This window comes from Ambystoma mexicanum, chromosome 2p (genome assembly GCF_040938575.1).
Source record: "Ambystoma mexicanum isolate Mex_15411 chromosome 2p, UKY_AmexF1_1, whole genome shotgun sequence".
Lineage (NCBI taxonomy): Eukaryota > Metazoa > Chordata > Amphibia > Caudata > Ambystomatidae > Ambystoma > Ambystoma mexicanum.
The window spans coordinates 349,608,010-349,634,392 of NC_090923.1; the positions used below are offsets into that span (position 1 = coordinate 349,608,010).

The following is a 26,383-nucleotide window of genomic DNA, read 5'->3' on the forward strand; positions in this document are numbered from 1 at the left end:
CCTGGCCCATAACTGATTCAAGCCATGGATGTGTCCTTGAAAGACTTGTGTTGTAACCCAAAAGACTGGACGGTCCTGATGGGAAACACAATAGCCATACCACTACCTCAATAAAATGAGTGATGTTGGACCTTTGCCTCTGTGCAGAGGAGATGCAATGCAACTGTAGTTTTGGGCACTGGTAAACGTGCCTGACGACAGCTCACCTGGGCAGTAAGGAAAACTTCACTGTGGATGCCTTTAGCAGACAAACTTCGGCCTTGCACGAGTGGGTGCTTTTACGTAAAAATGTGTGCAGTCCAATTGGTGTGAGACAACACAAGACTTATCTCCTTGGTATTAGACACATCTTTAAATATAGGCCTGTACTACACAATTTGGTAGGGTGACTGATCAGCCAGGTTTATCTTAAGAGGTGTAATGTGAGCAGTAGAGCTGTGTAATGAAACTAGTAAATACAAGTATCCAATTAAACACGTAAAACTTAGTTATTAATTTTTCATACACACAAATATTTAAAACATTCTTTAAAAAGCAGTAATTAGCTGTAACGATAATCCCAAGTTAGGATTCAGTTCAAAAAGTGAATAAAGCAGGTGAGTAATTCATTCATATGTAACACATGTTCCAGCACCCGGAGGTGATGTCATTTGAGGTCAGTTTAGCATTTATATAGTATCGCCTTTGCAATATTGAGTTTTCCAGGAAGGAAAGGTTGGGGTTAGATTTAAAACAGACTGATGGGTTATAAGAACAGTTAGATTCTCCCAAAGGGATGTAGGCAGTCAATGAGCCCAACATAAAGTGTTCAACATTTTAAGACATGTAAGGGAACACACACTGCCAAAGCCAATAGGTTCAGAAGGAGGCCTTTAGGGAGCTAGGACAGCCAAAGTCAATGGAAAAAGTCAATGTTCTGATGCTCTTCTTAGAAAATTGTTCTCAAATAGTCAGTGTTCAAAAGAGAAATCACAGAAACTCAATCGGAGTCACCTTTAGAAAGCACAAGATGTAAGGCCAATGCAGGTAAATTGAGGTCAACTTGGTGCTGGGTTAAATCGCACTACCAAAGGTGGAAAGCACCCCCAAATGGCAAAAGGATAAAATACCCCAAGCCCCACAATACTTTGAAAATGAAGAAAGTGTTCCAGCTGGTTGCCTTCACAATGCAATGAAGTAGACTCGTGTACCTGGTCCTTGGTCGTATTGATGAAGGGTGGACGTCTGGTGGGCTCCTGCGGTAGCATTCGAGAGAGGGACTCGGCAGCAATGGATTTCTTTCGATTCAGCAGCACTTCATGGTTTTGGCACCTTTGTCTCAGCGTCAATGAAGAGCGAAAAGTTCCAGTTAGGATGTCCTTGATCCCTTGGTCCTGGACTCTAGTGAGGGGACTCTGGACGTGCATTTCTTAATTCTGTTGGCTCCTCTGGATGCCTACAAAGATCTGGTGGGATTCGGACTTCGGAAGACAATGCACTAACAAGTGGTCGAGTTACCCCCGGGTATTGGGGTTTCTGCAGCCTTGGAAGTCGCAGCAAGTCGGGGGTTGTGCCAAAATAGTTTCTCTCGAGACTAGTTTGTCCCACCAGCCTAAGGGAGGAAATCGTCCTTTGCGTATCTTCCCTTTCGATTTCAAAAAAATGAGTCGGCACAGCTGCAGGACTTCAATTGGCACTTTGCGGTCCAAGAGAGTGCTACTGGTGTCTTCTCTCGTCCTCTGCTTCGGATTCTGTCCTCCAGTGGTCGACTCTGCTTCTAGTCCCAAAGACCCCGCTTTCTATGTAAGTTCCCATTCATTCACAGCCCTAGGCTATCAATCATATAGCCTCGTGGCTTTCCTTTCAGGACAGCCAGCCGGCCAATAGGAACTTGTTTCTCTCAGGCACACCTAGAGACGAAGGACAGGGAATTTTCAGGAACCTCCCTCACTTCATGCCTTTCCAGAGACACTGGAGACAGGGCAGGCTTTAGGGCTGAAGCCTGCCAAAGGCAAACTACACAAAGGGCTCAAACCTGAGGAAAACAGAGTAAAAGCCTAGAAGAAACTAACAAGAAATGGCGAAAAAAGAAGACAGGCCATTTTAGGAAAATGGTCACCCTTGTGTGCAGCACTGCAGCTGAGCTATCAGCCTACGGATGCATGTTACTAGGTAGTAAAAAAGACACCACTGCCACCAGCCATTCAAGTGAGTTAATGTAACAAAATGTTAAATGAGGAATGGGTTAAAGGAATTTACTAGGTAATCCCGCCAGCACTCTACATAGGGTGGTGTGTGCTCGACCCATGAAGTAAAGATAAGTAAAACAGGGGTCATCTTACTATTTTTGGGAACAGTAGTTCACCCAAGAAAAGGTGCTGTGTCACAATGCAAAAGCAAATGCCTATGGAGTTTACCGGACTCAATAAAACATTAAGGAACATAGAAAATCATAGTCAGGCAAACATAGGAGTGAGTGAGAGAAAAAGTCCCCACTCACTAGGGAGTAAAATGTTAAAAGCCCTGAGTCCAGCAAAAGAGCTGGGGGTCTCTAAGGTTAAAGGGAATTGAGACACAAATGAAAATTCTCCTTAACAGGAGCTCTGTCAGGAAGTTCTGGAGGAGCTATTCTCCCCTTGTGGAGACTCTGCAGGTGGATCTCCTCGCTTCCAGTGTGAAGGGCAAGTGCAGGTGGTACAGCTCCAGGGAACGTCTGCGACATGGATCTCTTGGGTGTGTGTTCACAGACAATCTACTAGGATTTTGACCTACTCTATGCGATCCTGCTGGACCCTGTCTTACCTCTGTCTGTTAGGAGACTGACTGTTCGGGTCCACAATGACTGCCAGCGCTTAGGACTGAACCCGAAAGAACGTGTTACCCATAGTTGCTGGACATGTCCCTCTTACCTCCCTGGTGCATTCCAAGGAGAACGGATCTGCTCTCCTAATCGGAAGGACAAGTCATCGGTCTGAACTTAGTCAGTCTGAACCTTCATGCCTGGCTGCTGAAAAGTTTAGATATGAGTCGAGTTTGTTGAAGGACATCCTGGATATACTTCTCTCTGGTAAGTGGCGTGCCACTAAATCCCTTTAACTGTAAGTGGCATATGTTTTCAGCTTAGTGCTGTGGGCGGGGTCTGGACCCTTTACCTGTTACACAGCCTCAGTTCTGGATTTTCTGCTTTCTTTGGCACTGAAAGGCATCAGGATTTGCATTGTGACGGGGGATCTTGCTGCCATTTCAGTTTTCAAGAGAACCTGGTAAGGATGTTCCTGTAGGTCTCTGGGTCTATTCTACCAAAGGACTGCTGACACCTTGGCTCTGCAATGTCCTCTTGCAAGACTGGAGGGGGTCTGTTTGGAACATTTGCCAGACTATGTGGGCTTCTCCGCACACTTTTGCAAAGCAGTACTACTTAGATTCTGCCAGGATAGGGTGCTCGTTTTGGTAGATTGGTCCTTCAAAGTGGTTTACATAGTGTCCTTGTTGTCCTCCTTCCTCCAGATCAAAGTACGGTTATTGGAGTCAATAATAGATGAGGAATCCGTAGGAGGAAGGAATGCATGATAAGTTATTACTTACCTCAGTGATGTTCTTTCTGGATGGATGTTCCGCTCCGATTCCTCATTGCCCTAGTTGGCGGTTAGCGAGTACACTTTGGTTCTACTGCCTCTTATCGTCAAAGTGCCAGGGAAAAGGGATGTAATTGGGTGCAGTGCCTCTACATATGCTAGTCCCGACATCATGTCCGGCACATGGTGTGTTGAGTGGTGGAGCCGATGCAGAGCAGCGGCTGCCACCCACAACAAGGAAGTCTAAACGCTTTTGAAGAGCAGCAACTGCACTTCGGATAGGATTATGTTCCTCCGAAGGAACATTACCAAGAGTCTTTAGTTCACTGTTTCATATGATTGTCTGGCTTTTTGTACTGTTCTTGTGAAATCTGGAATGATTTCTACTTTGGCACCAGCCATTTTTTGGGCGACTCTTTCACTGTAATTTAAGAAAAATTACTCTTGGTGGAGCACCAACAGAGGAGGATTCTGGCTGGTGCTTGATCGATTTGTTCGATTGAGAAACAGTTTGACTGCCCATTATTGCCCACAATGTTCTTGAACTGTTTTTCTAGATCGTTTGATGGAGGTTCAGTTTGATTTTGTCCTGCAAGCAAAGCACCTGGATATTTCTTCTCCTTGACCTTTCCTCAGCCTTTTCATTGTTTTGTCCTTTACCTCGGAGAGTTGATTTTTCATCGTATTCAGGGTGTCCTCAGTTCCTGATACTTTCTTCTATCTCTCCCATTCTAGATGCTTGTTTCTTGCAGTTAGGCAGAAACCTGTGCAGTGCCCTTAGGGACCACTGCAAAAGATTTAAGACTACAGGTGTTTGGCAGTAAACCCACTTGGTAGCAGTCGGTACCCCACAGATTCACTTGGTAACTGTGGCTGAGTAGTCAGACTTCCCTCAAGAAGAGTTAGGCAGCATGCAGAGTATACACAATAGGTAAAGAGACACAGTAGTACAAACAAACACTGACCAGAGCTTTGGTGTAAAAGTATATAATTATTTAAAAACACTAGCAAAAACGAGGTAAGTAGATTCAACACACAGTCACTATCATATATATACAACCCTAGTCACTTATTAGACAAGTCTTAGTGAGAAACACCACTTATTTTCAGACAGAGGTGAGCGCTTAACATAAGATGACACTCGAAAAAGGCAGAGTTAAAGAAGCATGTAAGTTTCAATGCTTTCTCAAAGAACCACTATAAGGCAGGATAGGCAGAGCTCTACTGGAGAGCAAGGAAGTCAATTGCTAGGCCCACTCTTGGAGAGAGCAAGCAGAAGGGGTCCAGGTTCACACAGTGGGGTTATGCCCAAAGAGTCTTGTAGATAGTTCGCACAAAAAGGGTGAAATTCAAGTCAGGAAAAGTTAGCTAGGTTGTCCTAGGCTAGCCCAGGGTAGAAAGTCGAGGCTTTACTGTCACCCCGAACGATCTGTCGCAAGGGAAGCCAGGCGGGACACAGTACCTTAAGTGTGAAGGAAGCTCCAGCAGGGGCAGTTGTTCCTGGCAGCGGGTGCAAGTCGGTGTTTCGTCCAGAGGAAGAGGAGGTCTCGCCGTGGAGGAAAGATGAAGGTCGTTGCACTGCCAGGGAAGAAAGCAGCCGCGGAGTTCTTCGGTTAAAAGGTACTACCCTTCTCTTCGCGGTAGTGGCAAGCCGTGGTATTCCGGTTGCCGGGGTGCTTGGCACGGGCAAGGCAGCCACGAGATGCTCCAGGAAGGTAAAAAGAAGGCAAAACTGGTTATCCCCACCAGTCAAAGGAAGAAGACTCTCCGGACTGGAGATCTCCTCTGTCGTCGGGAAAAGTGGTGAGACGGTTCAGCAGGGCTCCACCGGTGGTGTCGTCGTTGCAGGTTGGCTCAGCTTCTCCCTCCTCGGATTCTTAGGTCCTGTGGCGACTTCTGAAGTTCCAGTCCCCAAAGCCCTGCTTTTATGCAGCACACCCCCATTCACTCAGCCTAGCTGTCAATCAAACATGCTAAGTGGTGAGCCGGCCGGCTCACCACTTGTGCCAATCACACAAGAGTGCGACTTGAGTTACCAAGGTAACTCAGTCCAGGGTGCCTAAACCTCCTCCTACACCCCCTGTGGTACCCAGACAAAGTGGCACCACTTTTGGAGGCTTCTGTGGAGAAGCCCGCCAAAAAGTGGAACAAAGGGCTCGACTTGGGTTGGAGTCACAGAAGAGAACACAAACGCCATTTTAGAATCGAGTTCTGGCAGAAAATGCCAACCGGTGAATTAATTGATAAATAAACTGGCGGTATGTTCGAGGCTATAAGAATTAAATAATTAAAGTTGGTAGCCTCGAACCATGGGAATATCCCATAGAGATATATTTGCGGTCGAATATAAAAAGTAGTATCCACTACCACCAGCCAAAACTTGATCAGGGGGGATGGAGACGTGCCCCCTCGACTAACAGACCCCGGGGCAATCGAATTGCCCCGACCAGTACGTCCACAATATGATGGTTTGTACTGGTTTCTGTTCATAATTTGGGACTAGCAAAGCCAATGGTGACTTTACATGCCCTGGGAGACAGCAGTCAGTCCCACGGTATGGAGTCTATGTTGGGGGGGTCGCTACAACACCCCTGGGTTACGGCACGGAGGGTCCTGTGTAACCCACATAAAAAAACACATGAGACCCTATGGAGTAAAAGACCCCATAGCCCATAAAACACATGGAAAGTGAAAGGAACACCTCAAATCATGTCTAAGAGTGGGAGCAAAAGAATCTCACTCTTAGTAGGAGAGAAAAAAATAAACCCCAAAAATACAGCAAAGCTGCTGGGGGACTCACTAGGTTTGGGAAATTAGCCTTACAGAGAATTCTCCCTAACACTTGCAGGACTTGTCTCAAAAAGGTCCTGACGATAACAATAATATTGATTTTACTTTCCGTCGTCGATAATCTAGAGTCATTGATGGCTTTCATCACAAATGTTCCGTAGAGGATATCTCATGACGTGTTGACCTTTTTGATGTTATCTGGCTCCCAGTTCAGTATTTGAGGCATGATTGTGTAGTTTTCTATTTTATTCTGGAGGCTTCCGTTCGCTCTCCTCATGTTTTGGACTAAGACACCCATGAGTCTAGCCAGCATAGTCAAATGTGAGCAATCGGGTGCACCATAGTCCAAAACATCTAGAGAGACGTAGATTGCAGACCTCTGTTCTAAGGCAACACAGATGTTAAATCAAGAAACGGTAAACCATGTTGCAGCATGAACTTCCTAAGTTATTCCAAGGCTATCCACAAATACTTGCATCTTCATGAACATAGTCTCCCTTTCACTGATTATGAATCGGAAACGTAGAGACTTTATTATAAATCAAAGACATTTTTTCTAATCAACGTCCCGAAGTGTGCAATAATGGGGTGTGGGGGGACCCTGGAAGGTTTTAACCAATAAAATCATTATTTTTTTCACTGGCACGGAATTCATAATTGCAATAGTAACTTTATCTAGATGTTAGAAAAAGAAAGGGGTAAAATGCCAATTTCCTAACCTACTAGTAGGTTAATAAATTGTACATTGCAAATGACTGGAACATTTCTCTCCATGTCTTTCTACAATTTAGAAAGTGTTGCCATTGCTGGGCACCTGCCAGATCTATCCAAAATAAATTACAAAAGAGTTTTCGTTAACCAACACATGTTAAGAAATGTTTTGAATTGCTTTATCTCATTCTGATTTGGTTGCTTTAATTTGTAGTACTTTTGGAAGAGGAGAGAAAGGCGTACAGGCAGCAAGTTGAGGAGTCCAATAAGAAAATCCACCTTCTTCAAGGTATGAAATGCATATTCTTTTTGACTTATTATATTGTATTTTTCTTCACCTTTAATGGAAGAGCACAAATCATCTGCAGCATCAGCAATTCCGTTTCCTCAAACCTTTTCTTTTTTTTTTAATTTGATTGTGTTAGTCTTTAAAGGCAGGCATGATTATTTCTTGATAATGATCATCTGAACCGTACAAGTGACTACATTATGTATTGGAAAAAGAACCTTACTTATGATTATGTTCCCCCATCTACAGTCTAATGTAGGGCATGTGCTAAGTCCTTGCGCTGTACTGTTGCCCTAGCACTTGATAACCATCTCTTGGCTCTGCTCTCACACAACCACACTGCTTTCAGCATGACAGGATATTTAACTGGTATGTTATATCCCTCTTTTTTTTTTTTCAGCCAAAGCATCTGCCAAAAATAAATATCAAAGGCAAAGGGGTGCATGATGAACTGCCATCTGGCAAGGTTGTGGAAGCCTTGGCTATTTTTTATTTGTATTAAATCATAAAATGAAGAGGGTAATTCCATCCCTGAAAGGGCAGTCTACTGATCAGATTCTGCTTCCATAAACTCCATGCCAAAAGCATAGTGTTTTTCTTTTTCCTGCTGCATCAGTATCCTGATTTGCAGTGCCTGCTTTACCAGTGGTACAGAGCTGGTTCTGAGGTCCTAGTTTCCCATTTGACAGCTACAGTGACAGCTAAGTCTCTGCAGCACACGGGCTGTATGTATATGCCTCCCCGTACCAAAACTATGATATCATAAATAGCCCACAGTGGTGGAATAAACTTTAATAATGAAGCTATGCCCGAGTTAAGGCATAGTGCATGGCACTAGTTATTTTCATTTAAGCCACATCCAATTTGATATCACACGTCGGCTCCTGTGAACCAAGCTAGTCTTTGCATGTGTATTCTGTTTGGACGGGTTGAGCCTGTCAAATGCCAGTCCAGGAACCTGAATGGCCAGGGTTCCTCTTTGATCTCTTTGTGAGGGCAGGTAATGCCCTCCGCCAGGTACAGCCGCACAACAGGCAGCTGCCCTTGGCTGAGGCATCAAAGGAGCACATCCATTCAAAGAGAGTAGCCTCACACCGGGTGCTGCATATCCATAGGCCTTTGATTCTTTTGAGAAGAAAAGGGGCGGCGTTAGTGTAGCCACAGGCGAATCTATGAGTTTGGGATACTTCTGCCATCTTGTTTCTCTCTGCTTTTTTCTCTTTCCTGTCCCAACCACTTCCTGTAGCACAAAGCATTTTGGGTTTGCTGTCAGAAGGGCTAAGTCCACTCATTTCAAGAGCAGGAATCGGACCCCTACAGCAGACTAAGCAATTAATCACAGACAATAAACAAAAGATGTTTTAGCCTCATAAAGTCCTAGGTAAAAACAGGGCTCCATCTCTGTGCAGTTTATAAACCATGGCAATTATGAAAAACCTGGCTTTTGAATTCATTTGTCTCTTCCATGCTGGGGAAGTTTTGGGTTGTGGTTATCCTCGCCACTTCTTAGTGCTAGATTTTTGGCTTTGTTGGTGGTCATTACTTTTCCATAGTTCTTTGCCCTTCCTAACTTTTGTGTTTTGCGTGTGAGGAACTGAGCTCACCTGGGAATGGCAACTAATGCATGGGGTTTGAAGGTGGATAAGGTTCTCTTTTGACACCCCCCTTCCCACAAGAGTCAGCTGTGAAGCAGGTGGTGTCCAAAGTGAACACCAGTTCCAGAGGAAAGATTCCAGAGTGGAAACATCTTTGCTGCAACAATGGAAAGACAAGGACTTGAGCTAAAAGATGGAAGCCTTCAGTAGATATCTGCAGGACGATGAGTGCTAAGGACCTTCTGCTTTTTCTGGTCACTCGAGGATAAAACTGAAGAGCAAGATGTGGTGAGCATAATAGAATGCATAGTGGTACAGAAGGCTGTGGAACAATGGTATTGCAGAAAGTCACGCCACTTCAGAGACCATTGCAAGGTAGGGAGACTGGAGGCAAATGGAAAATAACAAACAAGGGGCACACACATGCAGGAAAAGGAAATAACATTACCTTTGTGACTTGAAGTTCAACGTCTCCGTCTCTGGTTCTCAGAAGTTGGCCTCTGCTGAGCCAGAATCCCAGTAGCCATCTTAGTTGTGTTCTCATCCCATGTTCATTGGTATGATGGTTACGATAGATGCCAGTGGTCTTGTTCGCAAACGTCGCCAGAGTGACCTGGGACGACTCCTTGGCAATTAAGCCACGACTTTGCTTGTAATAGCGGTATTGCAATTTTGTAGATCCCTAGATGTTGCACCGTTGACCATCGTATCACTTGTATTTGGATGGGAGCTTAGGAATGAGCCAATTGCACTCTCTTCACAACCTTGTTCTTTTTTCAATGTGCACTTTACTGACCTCTATATTGTGAAGTAATCAATTGGGGCCTATATATGAAAAGACTCAACAGGAGCCCTCCCTGCTTCAGAAATTAACTCAAAACCTTTAGCTTTAAAAGCCATCTCCCCCTTACTTTTTTAGAGTTGTCTGCATCTCTTGATGCCAGTAATTCTACTCAATCCCTTCTTAAGCTTGACTTGTCACTCTTACATCTACCGCCACCATTCATTACATTGCTAGCACTTCATTATTGAATTTACTTTGTCACTATTGATTTTGATTTGCTGTCCACACTTGACTTATCTCAATGTCCCCCGGAGCTGTACATTATTAGTTTCCTTCTCTTCTTCCTTTTAGCTTTGGTGGTGCCACAAAGTGACATTGTAGCAATAGGTGGCCATCACCAATAAACGGCAGACTTTATTTTCATTGGAACCATATATAGTGTTCCATCAAGAAAAAGTGGTACACCTCTTTTATCTCTAACATTTTGTTTGCCTTCTTCATTAATGAAATCGTTTTTCAACTTTGTTTCCTGAAAACTGGGTTCTATGCTGTCTCTGGTCCTCTGCGCCAGGTAGCCCTGAGGTTTTATGTAGAGCACACAATGGATTTAAGGGATTCCGTGAGTCTGTATGTTACATACCAAGACATATCCCCTTATTAATAGCATTCAAGGCTTCCATACTTTCTCATGCATTCTTGAATGTTATTGAGTGGTCGATTCCCCTCCCAAGGTCGATCCCCTCCCACTTGCTGTCCAGACCCAAGGCATTGGCAATTGCGTACCAGTGCTTCGTTCTGCTAGATGTATTATGCAATGTGTGTGACTCCCCTGGTGTTCAGTCATTAAGCACAATGTGATTTCAAGAGCCCAAAATACAAAGATCTTGATACCATGGCACCTTCTGTCACCTTCAATTTGTCTGACATCCAAATCGCTGGCCTTTTCTTTGATTCCTTCTCTGTAAGCTTGTTGCTTTGCTCCTCCCTCTTCCTGCTGCTAGGTGGAGAATTGTCTGCACTTTTTTGAATTGTGTCTGCAGTGCCTTGCACTTAACTATGCTCAAGGTTTTCAAATCCTGTGAAAAGAGCCAATTTACTCTTTGCTTCCCCTTTTGACTTGAAGATGCTATGAAACTGCTGTTCCCCATAAAACTGCAGTACACAAATAAGAGCTGACAGTTTAGCCGGGCTCAGTTGAAAAAACTCCTTTGCTTTGTTGCCTCACACCTCAAATTCAAAACGCTTCTAAAATCTTTTTTTTTTAAACTGTTTTTATTGCTCTGTTTCACAGACAATAAAGGCAATCAAATGTAATATATATAAATCAAACATCACATAGTTACAGATCACAAAGTCCGGGCAAAGAGGTAAACTGATCAAAGGACCTAAAGTAAAGACACACATGTTAAGCTTCATGAATCTGCTCAGACAAAGAGGTATTTCGAATGGATTGTGTCCTCCAAAATATTCGTCATATTAGATGTATTCGCCCAGCTTTAGCTGCTTCGGAAATGTTTTCTCGGCAGAGAGCGCCATGCTTCGATGTCGTTGAGTCGAAGTCCCTCGAAGGCCTCCGTCGAGGGTGATGTCATCGGGTATACAAGTAGCACGCGCGGCGCCCGTTGGCTTCAGTTCCGTTTTTTATGCAGTACGTGTTGCTTCGGAGACTCAGTGTGCCTCGATAATTTCCCCACGTTCGGAGTTCAAAAAATGTAAAACCTGCGGTTCAAAAATGTCGTTCACAGAACCACACCGAGAATGTCTGAGGTGCCTCGGTGAAAACCACGACGTGGAGGCCTGTACGAAGTGTCGGGAAATGACGGGCAAGGCCTTGACGAGAGGAAGGGAAAACTACAGGTACGTTAAAAAACCGACCGAAAAGCCTCAAGCGTCGAGTCGAGATCCCATGAGGAGAAATCTCCTCGACGCGAAAGGTGGAAACACAGGTCTGGGTCCCGAAGTGGTTCACACCACTCTACGTCTTTGACGAAAAAGTCCAAAAAGAGACGCCACCGGTCCCCTTCCACCTCGTCTTTGGACAAATCCCCCAAGAAAATGAAATGCCCCACAAAACATTGTTCCTCCGAAGAATGGGAAGCATTTAGAGTCAAAACGATGGAGGATTTTGAAAAGGCTAAGCCTTGGTCTGCGCCTTCCTTGGAATCCAGCCGAGAGCGTTACTCTTCAGACACTTGCGCGCCTTCGAAGGAGGAAGGATCGGGAACCTTCCAGGACCCAGAGTGATAAAGATCACTCAAGTCGACCGCTCAAGGTCATCGACGCCGTCCGGAACCCGACACCTCGAAGGATGAGCCTTCGAAGAGCGTTTCGACGCCCTCGTAGCCAGCTCCGTCAAAGACTGCTATCTCGTCAGCGCCATCAACACCTTTGTCGACGTCGACCCCGAAACCTTCGGTGCCAAAAGTTTCAAAGGCTCCAGTTCAGCCAGAAACTGACAAAACAGCAAAAGAAAAAGCTGTAAAGACTATAAAACCTTCAACCTCCACTGTAGCAGCTCCTCCAGAAAAAATGTATAAACCTCTACCTTTAGGAAGGAATATTTTAAATCCTTGACTTCAATTTTTGAAGAACAAGAAAGGTTGGAGGAGGAGGATGTTCCTTTTGGCCTAGAGTATGGAACCCCTAATGTCCCAGAATGTCTGATTACTGAGGAAAGCAGAATGAGGGATTTGGTGGAAACCTTGCATAACGCAAGTGGAATTGACACATCACCGGAAACAGATTTTGGCAGGCCAGGTTTCAGGGGAACATGCCAGTCCCTCATCCAGATGACAGAGGTTGTGGATTATTTAGGATGGGCTAGACCACCAACTCAGTTCATCCAGGATGACCTGACTGATATATTGTATCATGGGCCCACCGAAGATCCTATTTTACCCTTCTATGTAACCTTACAAAATAGGGTGGGCAAAAATTGGGAGACCCCAGACTCAAGTCCTCCTGTGAATAAGTCCCTCACTTCAAAATACCACCCTTCCAGTAGCGACCCTGTCTAACTGTCCAAACACCCTACTCCTGAGAGTCTGGTAGTCCAGGCAGCCACAGCTTCTAATAAGGTGGTGTACCCTTCATCCCTCAGGATAGGGACGACAAGCCTGTGGATGGTTGGGCACGCAAGGTATTTTCAGCTTGGAGTGTGGCATTAAAATCGGCCAACTCCACATGTGCCTTGGCAACATTTTTGTGCACTCTGTGGGAGTGCATTGCAATGGCGGCCGAGCACATACCAGAAGGGGAAGAAAGGGAAGGATTCCTATCCATCGTTAGAGATGGAAAGGAAGCTATGCAAGAATCCCTTCAGTCTGGATTGGACACTGCAGATAGCATGAGCAGGTCCTTGGCCACTAGCACAGTGATATGCAGATTTGCATGGTTGCGAAAGTCGGGTTTCGCACCAGACGTGCAAAACCATCTTTTGAACATGCCTTTTGACGGGTCTCACCTTTTCAGCAACAAGGCTGACGAGAGCCTTGAGAGGTTGCAGACCTCAAAAGCAGCAGCCAAATCTTTAGGAGCTATTAGGCAACCTCAGCCTTTTCATACATCAGGACAATCTTTGAGGGGACGACCCTATCGTTATTACTCCTCATATGGAAAGGTGAGAGGTATGGCTGGTCAAAGAGGCCAGAGAAAAACCACTCGTGGTGGATGAGGTAAATGTGCCAAGCCAACCCCCAGCTGCAGCCTCTTTGTCATCAGCAGCTGCAGCAACCGCCACAAAACCACTTTGAGGACTTGCATCACAAGACACCTGTAGGAGGCAGGCTGTCGCAGCATCTGCAACAATGGCGAGCCATTGCTTCAGATGTTTGGGCTGTAGAAATAATAGCCCAAGGTTACTGCCTTCCTTTTCTTACACAAACTCAGAGCAATCCACCGAGGAGACACTCTTTGAAGCTTCCAGACCCACTCCTACAGCAGGAAGTTTTAACCCTGCTAGAGACAGGTGCTATAGAACCAGTACCTATAGCGGAAAGGAACAACGTACGGGGGACTGAGATCCTTCTTGGACTTAAGAGGCCTTGAACAAGCTCCTCAGGAAGGACAAGTGCAAGCTGGTTACTCTTTCTCAGATCCTTCAGGCCCTTCAACTTCAGGATTGGTTGGTGTAATTGGACCTTCAGGATGCTTATTTTCATGTGCAAATCCATTTCAAGCACAGCAAATACCTGAGGTTCGTGGTTGGCGACTCGCATTATCCGTTTAAGTCCTACCATTCGGGTTGACCTCAGCCCGAGGGTCTTCACCAAGTTAATGGCAGTGGTGGCAGCGCACCTCAGGAGTGGGGGGGATTCAAGTCTACCCCTACCTGGACGATTGATCAGGGTGCATTCTGCTGATCAAGCCCTGAATCATCTGAAAGTCACCTGCCACTTCTTCCACAGACTGGGCTTCTCCCTCAATTTCAAGAAGTCTCAAATTACACCTTCCCAACAGCTCCAGTACATAGGGGCTGTACTGGACACATCCTTGGGAAAGAGCTTGCCTCTTAAGTCGAGGGCTCAAGACATTCTTCAGATGGTTTCCAAATTCCAAAATGGCCAAAATCTCCAGGCCTAAGACTTCTGGAGGTTGCTTGGCCTCATGGCATCCTGAATTTTACTAGTGCCTGAAGCACACCTGAGGATGAGATCCCTTCAAGACTCAATGGTCCCAGTTCTCAGGACAAATGACGTTCTCCTTCAGATTCTGAACAAGGTTCGGCAGGATCTTCTGTGGTGGATTTACACAGAGAAGATCCGAAAAGAAGAACATTTTTGGCAACCATGGGCGGAGATTACATTAGTGACGGACGCCTCACTCATGGGGTGGGGAGCTCATGCCAACGATCTGACAATCAGCGGTCATTGGTCTCCATCGGAGTACAAACTACACATCAACCTTTTACAGCTGAGAGCAATCAAACTTGCGCTGAAGGCCTTTCTGCCCTCTGTACGGGGGAAGAATATCCTGATAATGACGGACAACACAGTGGCCCTGTACTACCTGAATAAGAGAGGCGGTGTAAGGTTACTACCACTGTGCAGAGGCAATGCAGCTCTGGTACTGGGCAATTCAAGAAGGACTCTCGATCAGCAGTTCACTTACCCGGATAAGAGAACACTGCTGCAGATGCTCTGAGCAGGCAGAGCACAGTCTCCCACGAGTGGGAACTAGCTCAGGAAGTCCTTCAAGAGATCTTCACCCTTTGGGGAACTCCTCAAGTGGATCTGTTCGCAACCAGTGTCACCCGGAAGTGCGAACTGTACTGCTCCAGGGAATTTCCTCCTAGAGGAGCTCTAGGGGACGCGTTCGTAGTAGACTCCACTCCTGTATGAGTTTCCTCCATTCCCTGTCCTTCCTCACAAGATCAGGAGGTTGGGCAAGTTTGGGAAACACATGATCCTAATTTCCACGGATTGGGCCAGGAGGACGTGGTACCCGGACCTTCTGAACATGTCCACTTGCCCTCCAATACGTCTTCCACAAAGAGAGGACCCTCTCTCACGAGAGGAGGGTTGGGTTCTCCATCCAGAGGTCAAGACACTCAGCCTTCATGCATTGTTTCTGGAAAGCTGAGATAAAGGATTGAGACCTCCTGGATGACGTAATGGAGATTTTGCTTTCGGCCAGAAGGCCAGCAACAAAGTCTTTGTACCGTGGCCGTTAATAAATTCTGCTGCTGGTGCAAAGACGAGAATATAGACCCTTTTTTGTGCAAAACACTGGAAGAGTTATCCTATTATCCTTGGCCAATTTGGGGCTCCAGGTTAGAACTATTAAGGGCTATTTGGTGGAGCCACCCATTTTTAAGCTCCCGTCAGAAGAATGTTCATATTTAAAAACACCACTGGACACACAATTTCTAAAGGGACTTGCCAATGTGTTACCCCCGCCCCTCCCCCAATCTCCTTTCCAGGTTCCAGTTTGGGACCTTAATCTGGTACTAACATTTCTAATGTGTGCACCCTTTGAACCTTTACATTCATATTCGTTAAGGTTGTTAATATTTAAACTATTCTTTTGGTAGCATTAACCTCCGCTAGTAGAGTGAGTGAATTGCAGGCATTATCATCCAAGCCACCCTTTACTATCTTCCACAAGGATAGGGTTGTTCTGAAGGTTAAGCCTTCATTTTTAATAGAAATTTCTGATTTTCACCTAGGGCAGAACATTGTATTGCCCACATTCTATCCTCCACCTCATCCTGGTATGGAGGAGGAGAGATTTCATAGATTGGATCCATGCAGAGCTGTGAGCTTTTACATATCTAGGCTATCCAAACTTTGTATTGACGATCATCTTTTTATATGCTATACAGGTCACAAACCAGGTCAGGTTATGACAAAACAGACCTTATCCGGGTGGATCATTCTGTCAATTTCGGAATGCTACAGACTAGCGGGTAAGGATCCTCCGGAAGGATTAAGGGCCCATTCTACCAGGGGCATTGCTACCTCTAGAGTCCTGCAAGGGGTGTATCGATCAAAAATATTTGTGAGGCAGCTACGTGGTCTGTTGAGTCTCCCTCAGTCACGATGGAAGCTTTGGAAAAGCTGTCCTCCATTCGGTTAATTAAACCCATTGAAAACTAAATTCTTACGCCCTCCAACAAATCAAACACTGCTTTGCGAGTCTATCAAAGATGAGGAATATGTGGGAGGACACAATCCATTCGAAGAACAAGTTACTTACTCCATGTAACGTTCTTTCGACTGGATGTTCCTCCCACGTATTCCTCATCGCCCTCCCAGATTACCCCACAGTAGAATTTCCCATGCTATCACAGCATTCGCTCTTTCAAAGTTTAATACGGTCAATCACCTGGTTATGCAGGTAGTTTATACTGTAAGACAAACCTGAACTGAAGCCAATGGGCACTGCGCGTGCAATATATGCCTTTGATGACATCCTCGATTCGGAGGCCCTTGAGACACATAGTCGACTGCATTGATGCACATGGCCCACTGCCAAATTCTTTTCCTCTCCGAAGCAGTTGAAGTTGGATATCCAATATCAAAGATGAGAAATACGTGTGAGGAACATCCAGCGAGGGAATGTTACCAGGGGTAAGTAACTTGTTCATCTGCTGACATCCACCCACTTCCTTACCTGAGCCTTCTTCTGCTTACTGTTGCCTACCAATTTCTCTTTTCGTCACACAATCAACACATACATTCTGCATTGTTAACTGAGGTCTTTGGGAAGCCCACCTTTCATGACAATGTCAAACCTTGCCCACAGCATATTTAGGACTGCCTTAGCACTTCTCAAGCCACTCACACACCCCCATTTTACGTATGAACTTGCAATACTTCAACTCCATACTTCGAGCATTTGCTTAAACAACATTTCTGTTTTAAGTATACACCATTCCAGCCACAACACACTTTACTGTCCTTCTTATATCTCACTTTGTTCCTGTCAATTCCTTCCAACAGACTAGGATGACATGCTTTGACACCACTCCTTTGGTGAAATGGAGCAGTATAAAAAACACTAACGCTTTGAGATTTATGTAGAAATACAGTTGTGCTTTGTGTGCTTTTTGCTCCTTATACCTAGTCATGTGAATGTACCATATGCTTGGTTTTCAGCTCAGTTGCACAGGTTGCAAAATGACATTGAAGTTCTTCGTGAAGAAAAGGAGAGTGAAATTTCAAACACCAGGGATGATTTGACTAATGCTCAAGAAGAGATCACTCTCCTTCAGCGAGTGGTAGAGCGAACTGCTTCAGAAAGAAATGGTGATCTTGCTGAACTGCAGAGAGAGCTTGCTGTGATGCGAGCAGAACTTGACCACTGGCGTAACACTGCAACGGAATACGAAAGTGAAATTATCAATCTGCAATCGAGTTTTCAACTTCAGAATCAGAAATGGGAAGATCAGCAGAAAAAGGAAACTGCTCAGCTGCTTGGTAAGTCACTGGATTGAAAGGTTGTCTTAATTATTTTGAGTGCATTGTTTGTAGGTAATTTAGATGCAAGTATACATGCTATTTTGGCCAACACCCTCATATTGTAAATATGACACCAAAGGAAGAAAATCTTGAGTTGATTATTTTGTGTTGGAGATTAAATGTAAATTCCTCTGAAACAGCTCCTATACTGTGGTTCCCCCCCCCAAATCCTTAATACTGAGACCTGTCTCTCTCCTAGTACCTAACTGCCCCAAACCTCCACCCAACTTTCACCTAAAATTGCGTGAAGCTCCGTTCCCTGCTGCAGAGTTTTACTGTATACAATCTCCCAAGAATATACATAAAACTATTGTACATGTGGTTTAACTTTGCGATTAAATATTTCAGACTATTACATAACAAGTATATGGGAGAAAAATATAATGGTAGAAATTTAAATGACGGTTATGACTCAAAATGCCTTACTGTCAGATTCCATACTAGTCGTTATAAGTTTTTTTTTATGTGCATACATTTAATTTGTTTTGGGCTGGTAGTAGAAGCATGTTTACATCTAATCAAGTAATAAACCTGGAAATTATTCATAAGCAGTTTAATTACCCCATTTGTAGTCAATTAAAGTTCTTTGCATCAAGGCTGCACTTCTTTGGTAGTCAAAATCTGCTCTGAATAGGAAGCCATCACCCCACCATTGAAGGGAAATTTACTTTATTTCACAACAGGAAAAAAGTTATTATGATTTTCTTTTTTTAGTTTGACTTTTCCATATTCACTGAGATTTGTATGAGACTTTAGGGAATTGAAGAGGCTGGTGTGGTAAGTTCGCCACTGCAGTTTAGGAAACCTTTATCCCATTCCTACATGCCATTCGTGACTTTCGTGTGTTGGTCCAAATATCGGCTTGTATATGTAAATCTATAGTTTTATTCTTGATTCACGAAAAGACGTTTTAGTGAAAGGTTGGTGCCTGTTCAATCAATTGAGGAGACTGTTGTAGCGCATCCTCAAATTTCTGTCGAGTAGGGTCCGTTCCCACGGTTCTAAATGTATAACAGTAGTTGCAATATTCTTTTACCTGCCTTTTCACCAACACACTGAAAATTCTTTCCAGCGGGGGACACAAGCATAACATCTTCCTTAACAGAAACCAGCTAAGCAGAAAGCATCCCCACCCACTCAGACTTTCAGACGTTCTATATTTCTTCACAGTGCTGTTTTTTCAATGTCCAGTTGCGCCCACTCCATTTTATAGGCCAAGTCAAATATAAGTTTTTTTTCCCAACACATTTCTGCACACTTTCTCATTGGAATGTCTGAGCCTAGACTAGTCATGGGAGTTACTTGCCTTGTGTTCCTTGTGCTTTGCGTGCCTTGTGATCATCCCTATTTCAAACAGTTCAGAGAGGTTTTTGGGCATATTGGACACGGATCACAGACTTTATGATTATCAGAGAGCCTTCAGAATTCATGCAGTGTTTCATGTTATTTTAAAAATTTAAAAAACATCTGCCAGTTTGTATTCAACTTATAGAGAATAATGTCATCAATACCAAAACTTTTAGGAAACCTTCTGAGGCCAATTCCACTTTGCACTTCACTAGTTGTCACCGGTCTTCGACCATGCAAAATATTCCAAATGGAGAATTTTACAGGGCTCGCAGGAATTGTAATAAAGATGAAGACTTTCAACGGGAATGTGAACTTTGAACGACTAGGTTTTATCAAAGAGGTTATTCCAAAGTCAGCATTAATGAAAGCCTCAATAGATATTGCACGATAGACAGAGCTACAACCTTGCAGACTAAAAAACATGAAACCAAACCTCACTCGACTGTTGATGTCATTACTAAGTATTCAAAGGATACCAAGTATCTATACAAGTTATTACTACGTCATTGGGACATCCTTTTACTTGACAAAGATATTAGGCCTTACTTGGCAGATAAACCGAGATTCGTATTTACCAGATCAATGACAATTCGGGATAAAACCAGCCCGTCATTTTTACAGATTAGCAATGAGGCACAAAATTCAAGTCAAACATGGTTAACTCCTATAACAGGTTTCCACAAATGTGGAACCTGTTCAATGTGCAAATATGCTGAAGATGATGCTACTCAGCGTACCATCATAAATGGATACACAACACAAATCACAGATTTCATCAATTGTAGAACGAGATACGTAGTGTATGCATTAAAATGCATCTGTGACAAGACCTACATAGGGTCTACTATTAGACAATTAAGATTTAGGATTCGTGAGCATCTCTCAAGTTTGGGCAGCCAGGATCCCAGGCTGCCTCTTGCCATTCATTGGCAAACCAAACATCAAACAGATGACAAGACGGGCATACGTTTTATTGGATTAAAGAGAGCAAGGTTGAATACACGAGGGGGAGATAGCACCCTCAAACTTCGACAAATGGAAGCCAAATGTATATGCTGTTTCCGCTGTACAGAATTAGGTCTCAAATCAGACCACAAGATGCATGTCTTTTTATGATTACTATGTCATGCTGGTAAAAAAAGTTTTTTACATGTTTTAGTCAAATTGGTATTGTAATTTGTTCAAACATCTGGGTTATTGAGAGACATCCAATCTATACTTCATTGTCAGCGGGTAAACCACAAAGTCATATATATATATCAGGAGTTGAAGTCGGATGTTTCAAACAGCACTTCATTATAGATATTTAATACTGTAGAATACATCCATGTGCATTCCGATGAACATGCATCGTGCATTGTTTAGTTCGGGCAGCAAATTCAACAACCTCATATTATGTATGAATAAAGATATTTACAATAATATTTTGTGGCCATCATCACATTTTACCATATTTTATTTATCCTATATATAGATCGCTATTAGTGATTGTAATAGAGAACGATGCACGTATCTACATACACTAATTTGGAAACATTAGATGCACAATTGCGCGCAACAATGAACACTATTCATATTACAAGGAACGCTTGCGCATTCTCTGAACACTATTCTCCCTACCGAGCATGCGCATCTGTATAGTGAACGGACTTTGAAGCATGCGTGTTGACATTAGATCGCGCGCATTTTTCATACAGTATTTAAGACGCCGAGCCCTTCGGGCGCGTCTTTGACTCCTTCATAACAATTGTTCACGGGATTGAACCCACCTATATGGTAAGTGAACAATTTTTAATACTTTTACAGGTTAAAACCACAGATCTCTACCTATTAAAAGGCAGTTTCATATTTAACAAATAGGTAAACTACAATGGACAGAATATAATGGAAACATCTAACCAATTTGAAACATATACGAGACTCGTGAAACCAAACCACACCGATAGCCGGATGGTAAGCACATCATGAATAAGGGAAATGTTTACAAAGAAAGGTTTTAAGAATTCAATATGAATAAGGAATTACATAATGTCTTTACTTCCGTGTTCACAGGCCACATTAGTGCAATACACATTCTATGGATATAACCATATTTGGACATAATTTGGAATGTTAATTTTGTATGGATATTGTCTACAATACAATTTACAGCAGATAGGTGAGAATGTATCCTTACATTAATACAACTTTATAATCTTTACATAAGAACTAGACAGTTACTTATATTTACTGTACAGATTTAAACCGGATAGAGGAGGGCAAATGGTGTTTCTTGGGTTGCTGCACGAGCATAAACAATGCATGATTAATGTGGTAACTTGACATATCAATTTTATTTGTTTTAGGATTTAACATTATTAACAATTATAGTAACATATCACCATTCTTTCTCTCCCTGCTCCTCTTCCATAATGCACGCATTGACCTTCACAAATTGGGCATGTTTATCCCATTATTTATTTATTCATGGATCGTTATTCTTTAATTCACAATACTGTTGATGATTTCATACACAAATCGGTTATCGGTTTTTATAATTTTCTGTGAATATGAAATTGATCTATTTCATGCGATTGGAATCCTTGTTTGACTGTCAGCCTTGAAAACGACGCTTCGTCGAAACACGTGTCGGCTTACGCAGGGTGTTAATAAAGTGCACCGACATATGGACTTTTGAGCAATTTGCTTTTTTTATATTCATATAATTGTATACAATCCACTTATATCACTAATCAGGAGGAACGCGATCTGCGGGTCATTTTCAGTGCTATTGTATTTTTTTCACTGTGTAGTAGTAGGTGCACACAGTACTTACCACAGCGGCGCCGCTCAACTCCACATTTTCTAGTTTGTAACATGTAGAGCGCATGCATTCGGCCTTTCACCCACTTTACTTTCTCCCAAAATCCTTGACCCCCGCTGACCCCAACACGGGAGCCTGTGCCTCCTCCGGCCTCGCCACCCTGGCGCCTATCTACCTGGAGACAGGTGTTCCAGCCAGTACCAAAACCACTGAAAATGAGCAACTTTTGCCCCCATTGGCTCCCCCGGCTCCAGACCCAAGGGTACAGGTGGACTCCCCACAGAGGGCGGACGCCCCCCAAGGTTTGGACGCAGCGCAGGGGGATAAGAACACTGATGATGATTAATAACCCGAAATCTCTGCGTCCATTAGAGCCTTCCTTGACCGCATGGAGTGGTTGGCTGAGTTTGTGGGGGTGTCCCCACCCCAAGGAGAACAACCGGAAGCGGGTGTTCTGGAAGAGGTGTTGGCCCTCTGGACACACAGCAGGTCAAGCATTTCTATGCAAAAGGAAGTTTCTGCTCTGGCTGTTGAGAGCTGGCTGAAACCACACTCGGCTCTCCCAGAGCCCAAGCCCCTACATACAAAGTACAGGCAGGTAGACGGGGAGGATCTTCTTCTGTTCTCTCACCCCAGCCAAATTCATCAGTCATCGCAGCAGGCAAAACCACAAACCTTGCAGCCTCCACAACCTCAGCAAGGAAGACAAGCAGTTAGAAGCAGTTATAACAGGCCTGTACACAAGTGTTTCTAGGTGCGACAAGACATGGGGCGTGGCACAACTATCTTACTAGGCCTTGTGGCATTCAGATCGTGCAAGTAGAGGGAGGTGGGAGGGTGAGAAATGCGGGGGGGATGCAGGTAACTCATAAGTGCTGCCCCGGAAGGTGAGTCATAAGTGTGCAGAGAGATGGGACTGTAGGTTTGCGAGGGTGAGGCAATGTGAGGGCATCTGGACATGCAGGAGCCTGGACCTGAGTTTCAGTGGGTGGCCAGGTGACCAGTGTGTGGAGCAGTCGGGGACATTGGCGACGGCGAGAGAAAGCGGAAGCAAAAAGGAAGGTCTTCAGTTGCTTCCGGAAGTGGTTCGGCTCAAGTTTGAGGGAGGCAGGGAGGATGTTCCAGAGGGAGACCCCAGCAGAGGAAAGAGATCTATCCCCCACTCACAGAGTTGGTGGAGCAGAGGGCTCGAGAAGGAAGATGTTTATGAAGACCAAGTTGGAGGTAGTGCAGTCCCAAGCCCCAGAAAGCCTTATGGGCGATGCAAAGGGTCTTGGACGTCATTGTTTCAGCCACAGGGCACCAGTGGAGAGATTTCAGAGCTGGAGAGATACAATGCCTGGGTTTGAGGCCAAGGACAAGTCTTGCAGTCCTGTTCTGGATAAGTTGTAAAGGTTGAAAAGTAGAGGCAGACCGATTTCGAAAGAGGCTGTTGCAGTAGTCCAGCCATAAGAGGACCAGGGTTCTGGAGACTGAGCTTCTGGGGGAAAGTGAGAAAAGGCAGAATACCTCTGAGGAGGTGCAGTTGATAGTGTGACTTTTAGAGACGTTAGAGATGTGAGGAGAGAAGGAGAGGGTGAAGTCGAAGATGACACCAAGGTTCTCAGCCTCATAGGAAGGAGCAGGAAGAGGGCCCAGGTTGGGCGGCCAGAGTGAGAGAGGAAAGGAGGGAGCAGGTGTCATGATGATGATGAGGAGGATTTTGCTCTTACTGGCATTAAAGGAGAGATCATTGGCGGCACACCATTCCTGAATTGCGGCCAGACAGTCTGGTATTGCGAGACAGCGCAGAGCTGGCTGACGGGAGCCTGAAGGAGAGATGGGTGTCATCCGTATAACACTGAATGTTAGAGCAGAATGGATTGATTTGGTGGGCAAGAGGTGCCAGGTAGTGGTTGAAAAGCCATGGAGAGATACCCCCTTGGATGTGGCCAACCAACGGATGTGACGTGAAATAGCCGATTTGTTGCCCTATCTACCAAGTCACACGCAGGCGGCCTTCAAAGTTGGATTGGCAGACGCCAAGGATGTCAGACAGGACCTGCTCTAGTCCACAGTGGAGCACATAAATACAGCAGCTAGAGGTGTCTGCGTGGCAACACATGCAAAGGGCCCCATGGTTAAACGCTACGAGGTTCAACTTGGACCTGCAAGAGAGGTTATTAGACCTCCTGTTTTAAGGGGTGGAGCTCTTCCACTCTTCAACAGATGAGCTGAATAAGAAACTCGCAGACTGCTATCTTCACCAAGCTAACTCCAAGGCCCTATAGCCCACAAGGGTGTTCAGACCAGTGTAACGGGTCTTTCGGTGGCTTCCAGGGATTCAAAGATCGACGGGCCAGACAACCTGAGAGATTGCCAAATCTGCAATGGGGTAAACAGCGGGTTACATACAAGGGGTTTCACCAGTCCTCCCACCTCTACCTCGGTTACAAATAAACAATGAAGGTGGCGTCCGAGTCCATCCCTCTCCTTCAGGGCGCACACTGGCTCTCTACAAGCAGTATTGGTGATAAGGTGTAAAAGACTGCTGAGTCTTTTCTGAGGTTTCAGTATGTCATCGACTTCCGGTACCTTCTCCACACCCAGTCTCTTCTGCCCTACTACAAACAGGGTTTTCATCTCTTTTGGTGGAAGTCCTCTCTTCTGAAGGTCCTCTCTTCTCAAGATCCAAGCGGTCGAGCAAGTACCCCTGAATCAAAGGGTCTCTGGTTATTATTTCCGAATGTATGCGATCCCCAAGAAAATCAAGCTGTCCTGAGGGTGGTTCTCGACTTTACTTTTCTGAACATGTTTCACCCAATAAAAAAATTCAAGATGATCACGTCTGCTCAGATTGCGGAGAGTCTCTGCCAGGGAGACTGGATGTGCTTCCTGGATTTAAAGGACGCTTACCTACACATTCCTATTTGGCAGCCTCACCAGCAGTTTTTGTGGTTCACCATCATGGGAAATCACTTCCAATACGGAGTGCTGCCCTTCTTCCTTAAACTGGCTCTACATGTTTTCTCAAGAATAATGAACAGTGCAGCAGTACTCCTGAGAGCCGGGGTCGCCACGTCTACCCCTATTGAGACTGGCTCATCAGGGACAGCTCGAAGGGAGACGGCCCACAGCACTTTGAGGACCCTCATGGATTTCCTATACCAGCTGGGGGTTTTAGTGCATCAGGCTTAGTCAGTCAGAATTCGTCCCTATGCAGTCCTTTATCTTTCTGTGCCTGACATGGGACACTGTAAGGCAGAGGATTCTCCTGACACAAGAACGGGTCAAGGCGATCCTCCGAACTACCGGACACTTCCTGGACAGGGAGTCAATGTTAGCATGGTGGTATCAGCACCTGTTGAGCCTTATGGTGGCATGCATTCTGACAGTTCCTTATGCCAGGTTGAAAATTAGAAGGCTGCTTCTGCATCTAGCAGCAAGTTGGGACCTGGAGAAGGTCTCCCAGTCAGACAGGGATCCTATACCACACCAGACCTGATTTGGTTTGGTAGAGGCAACATAGAAACATCAAGATGAGGGCCTCCTTCCACCAGCCTCAGCCAACGGCGATGGTTATGACAGATTGACAGATTCTTCATTGGGGAGGGAGCACTCTAGCCACTTATACGGTATACAGCCTGGGGTCTAATCAACAACAGGAGGAACACTGGAACGTGGTGGAATTTACAGCCATCCAATTGGCCTTAAGGGCATGCCTACCATTCATCAAAGACAAGGTAGTGCTCATCAGGACAGACAATATCACCTCAATGTTTTATCTCAACAAGCAGGGGGGGCATGAGGTATCCAGCTCTGTGCAACCTGACTGTTCAGATCTGGGAATGGGCTCTGCAGCAGAGCATCCGTCTTGTCGATGTCCACCTGCCATAGGAGAGCAACACGGAGGCAGACAAGCTCAGAAGACTCCAAATGGACAAGTATGGGTGGCAACTGGGTCCTCTAGTCCCTGTTCAAGGGCTAGGGTCATCTGGAGGAGGACCTCTTTGCTTCAGATAACAATGTCAAGTGCAATCCATTGCTCATGGCTGGGGAAGGGCAGGATGTCGCTAGGGGATGTGCCCCAAATCTCCTGGAGTAACCTGTGGTGTTACACTTTTCCACAAACACCATTGATACAGTGGGTATTGAGAAAGTTCAGAATGCGACTCAGTGTCGCATGATACTGTTGGTTCCGGACTGGCCTGCAAGGATCTGGTACTCTGAGCTGGTCAGGTTGGCAGTGCAGTGTCTTGTCCTGTTGCATTATATGGGACCTGTGCATCTGTACAACCTGGGGGGAGCAGTCGTCCATCCGCAGCCCAGCTACCTAACCCTCTCAGCCTGGTACCTGAGCAACTAAAATTGCAGAGCCTGGCACTGTTGCACGCCAACATGGATATTATTCAAATTGCAAGGAAGGAGTCTACTAGACTATGGTACAAAAGCAAGTGGACCAGATTCTACATCTGGGCCAAGGGTAAGAGGGTAGAACTTGTGGTCTGCTCTCTCGACCATGGTTTGTTGTTTTCAGCGAACCTGACCAGCAAGTAATCACATGCTG

At 44.9% G+C, this 26,383-nt stretch overlaps 1 protein-coding gene across 7 annotated transcripts in view; it reads left to right on the forward strand.

Moving 5' to 3' along the window:
* Positions 1–26,383, forward strand: part of SLMAP (sarcolemma associated protein) — a 1,535,859-nt gene that overhangs the window by 1,073,962 nt on the left and 435,514 nt on the right. For all 7 annotated transcript variants that reach the window (XM_069643684.1, XM_069643683.1, XM_069643687.1 and 4 more), the window contains 2 exons: positions 7,270–7,344; positions 17,322–17,642. In XM_069643684.1, coding sequence (XP_069499785.1) covers positions 7,270–7,344; positions 17,322–17,642 — 396 coding nt within the window. The remainder of the gene's footprint in view (positions 1–7,269; positions 7,345–17,321; positions 17,643–26,383) is intronic.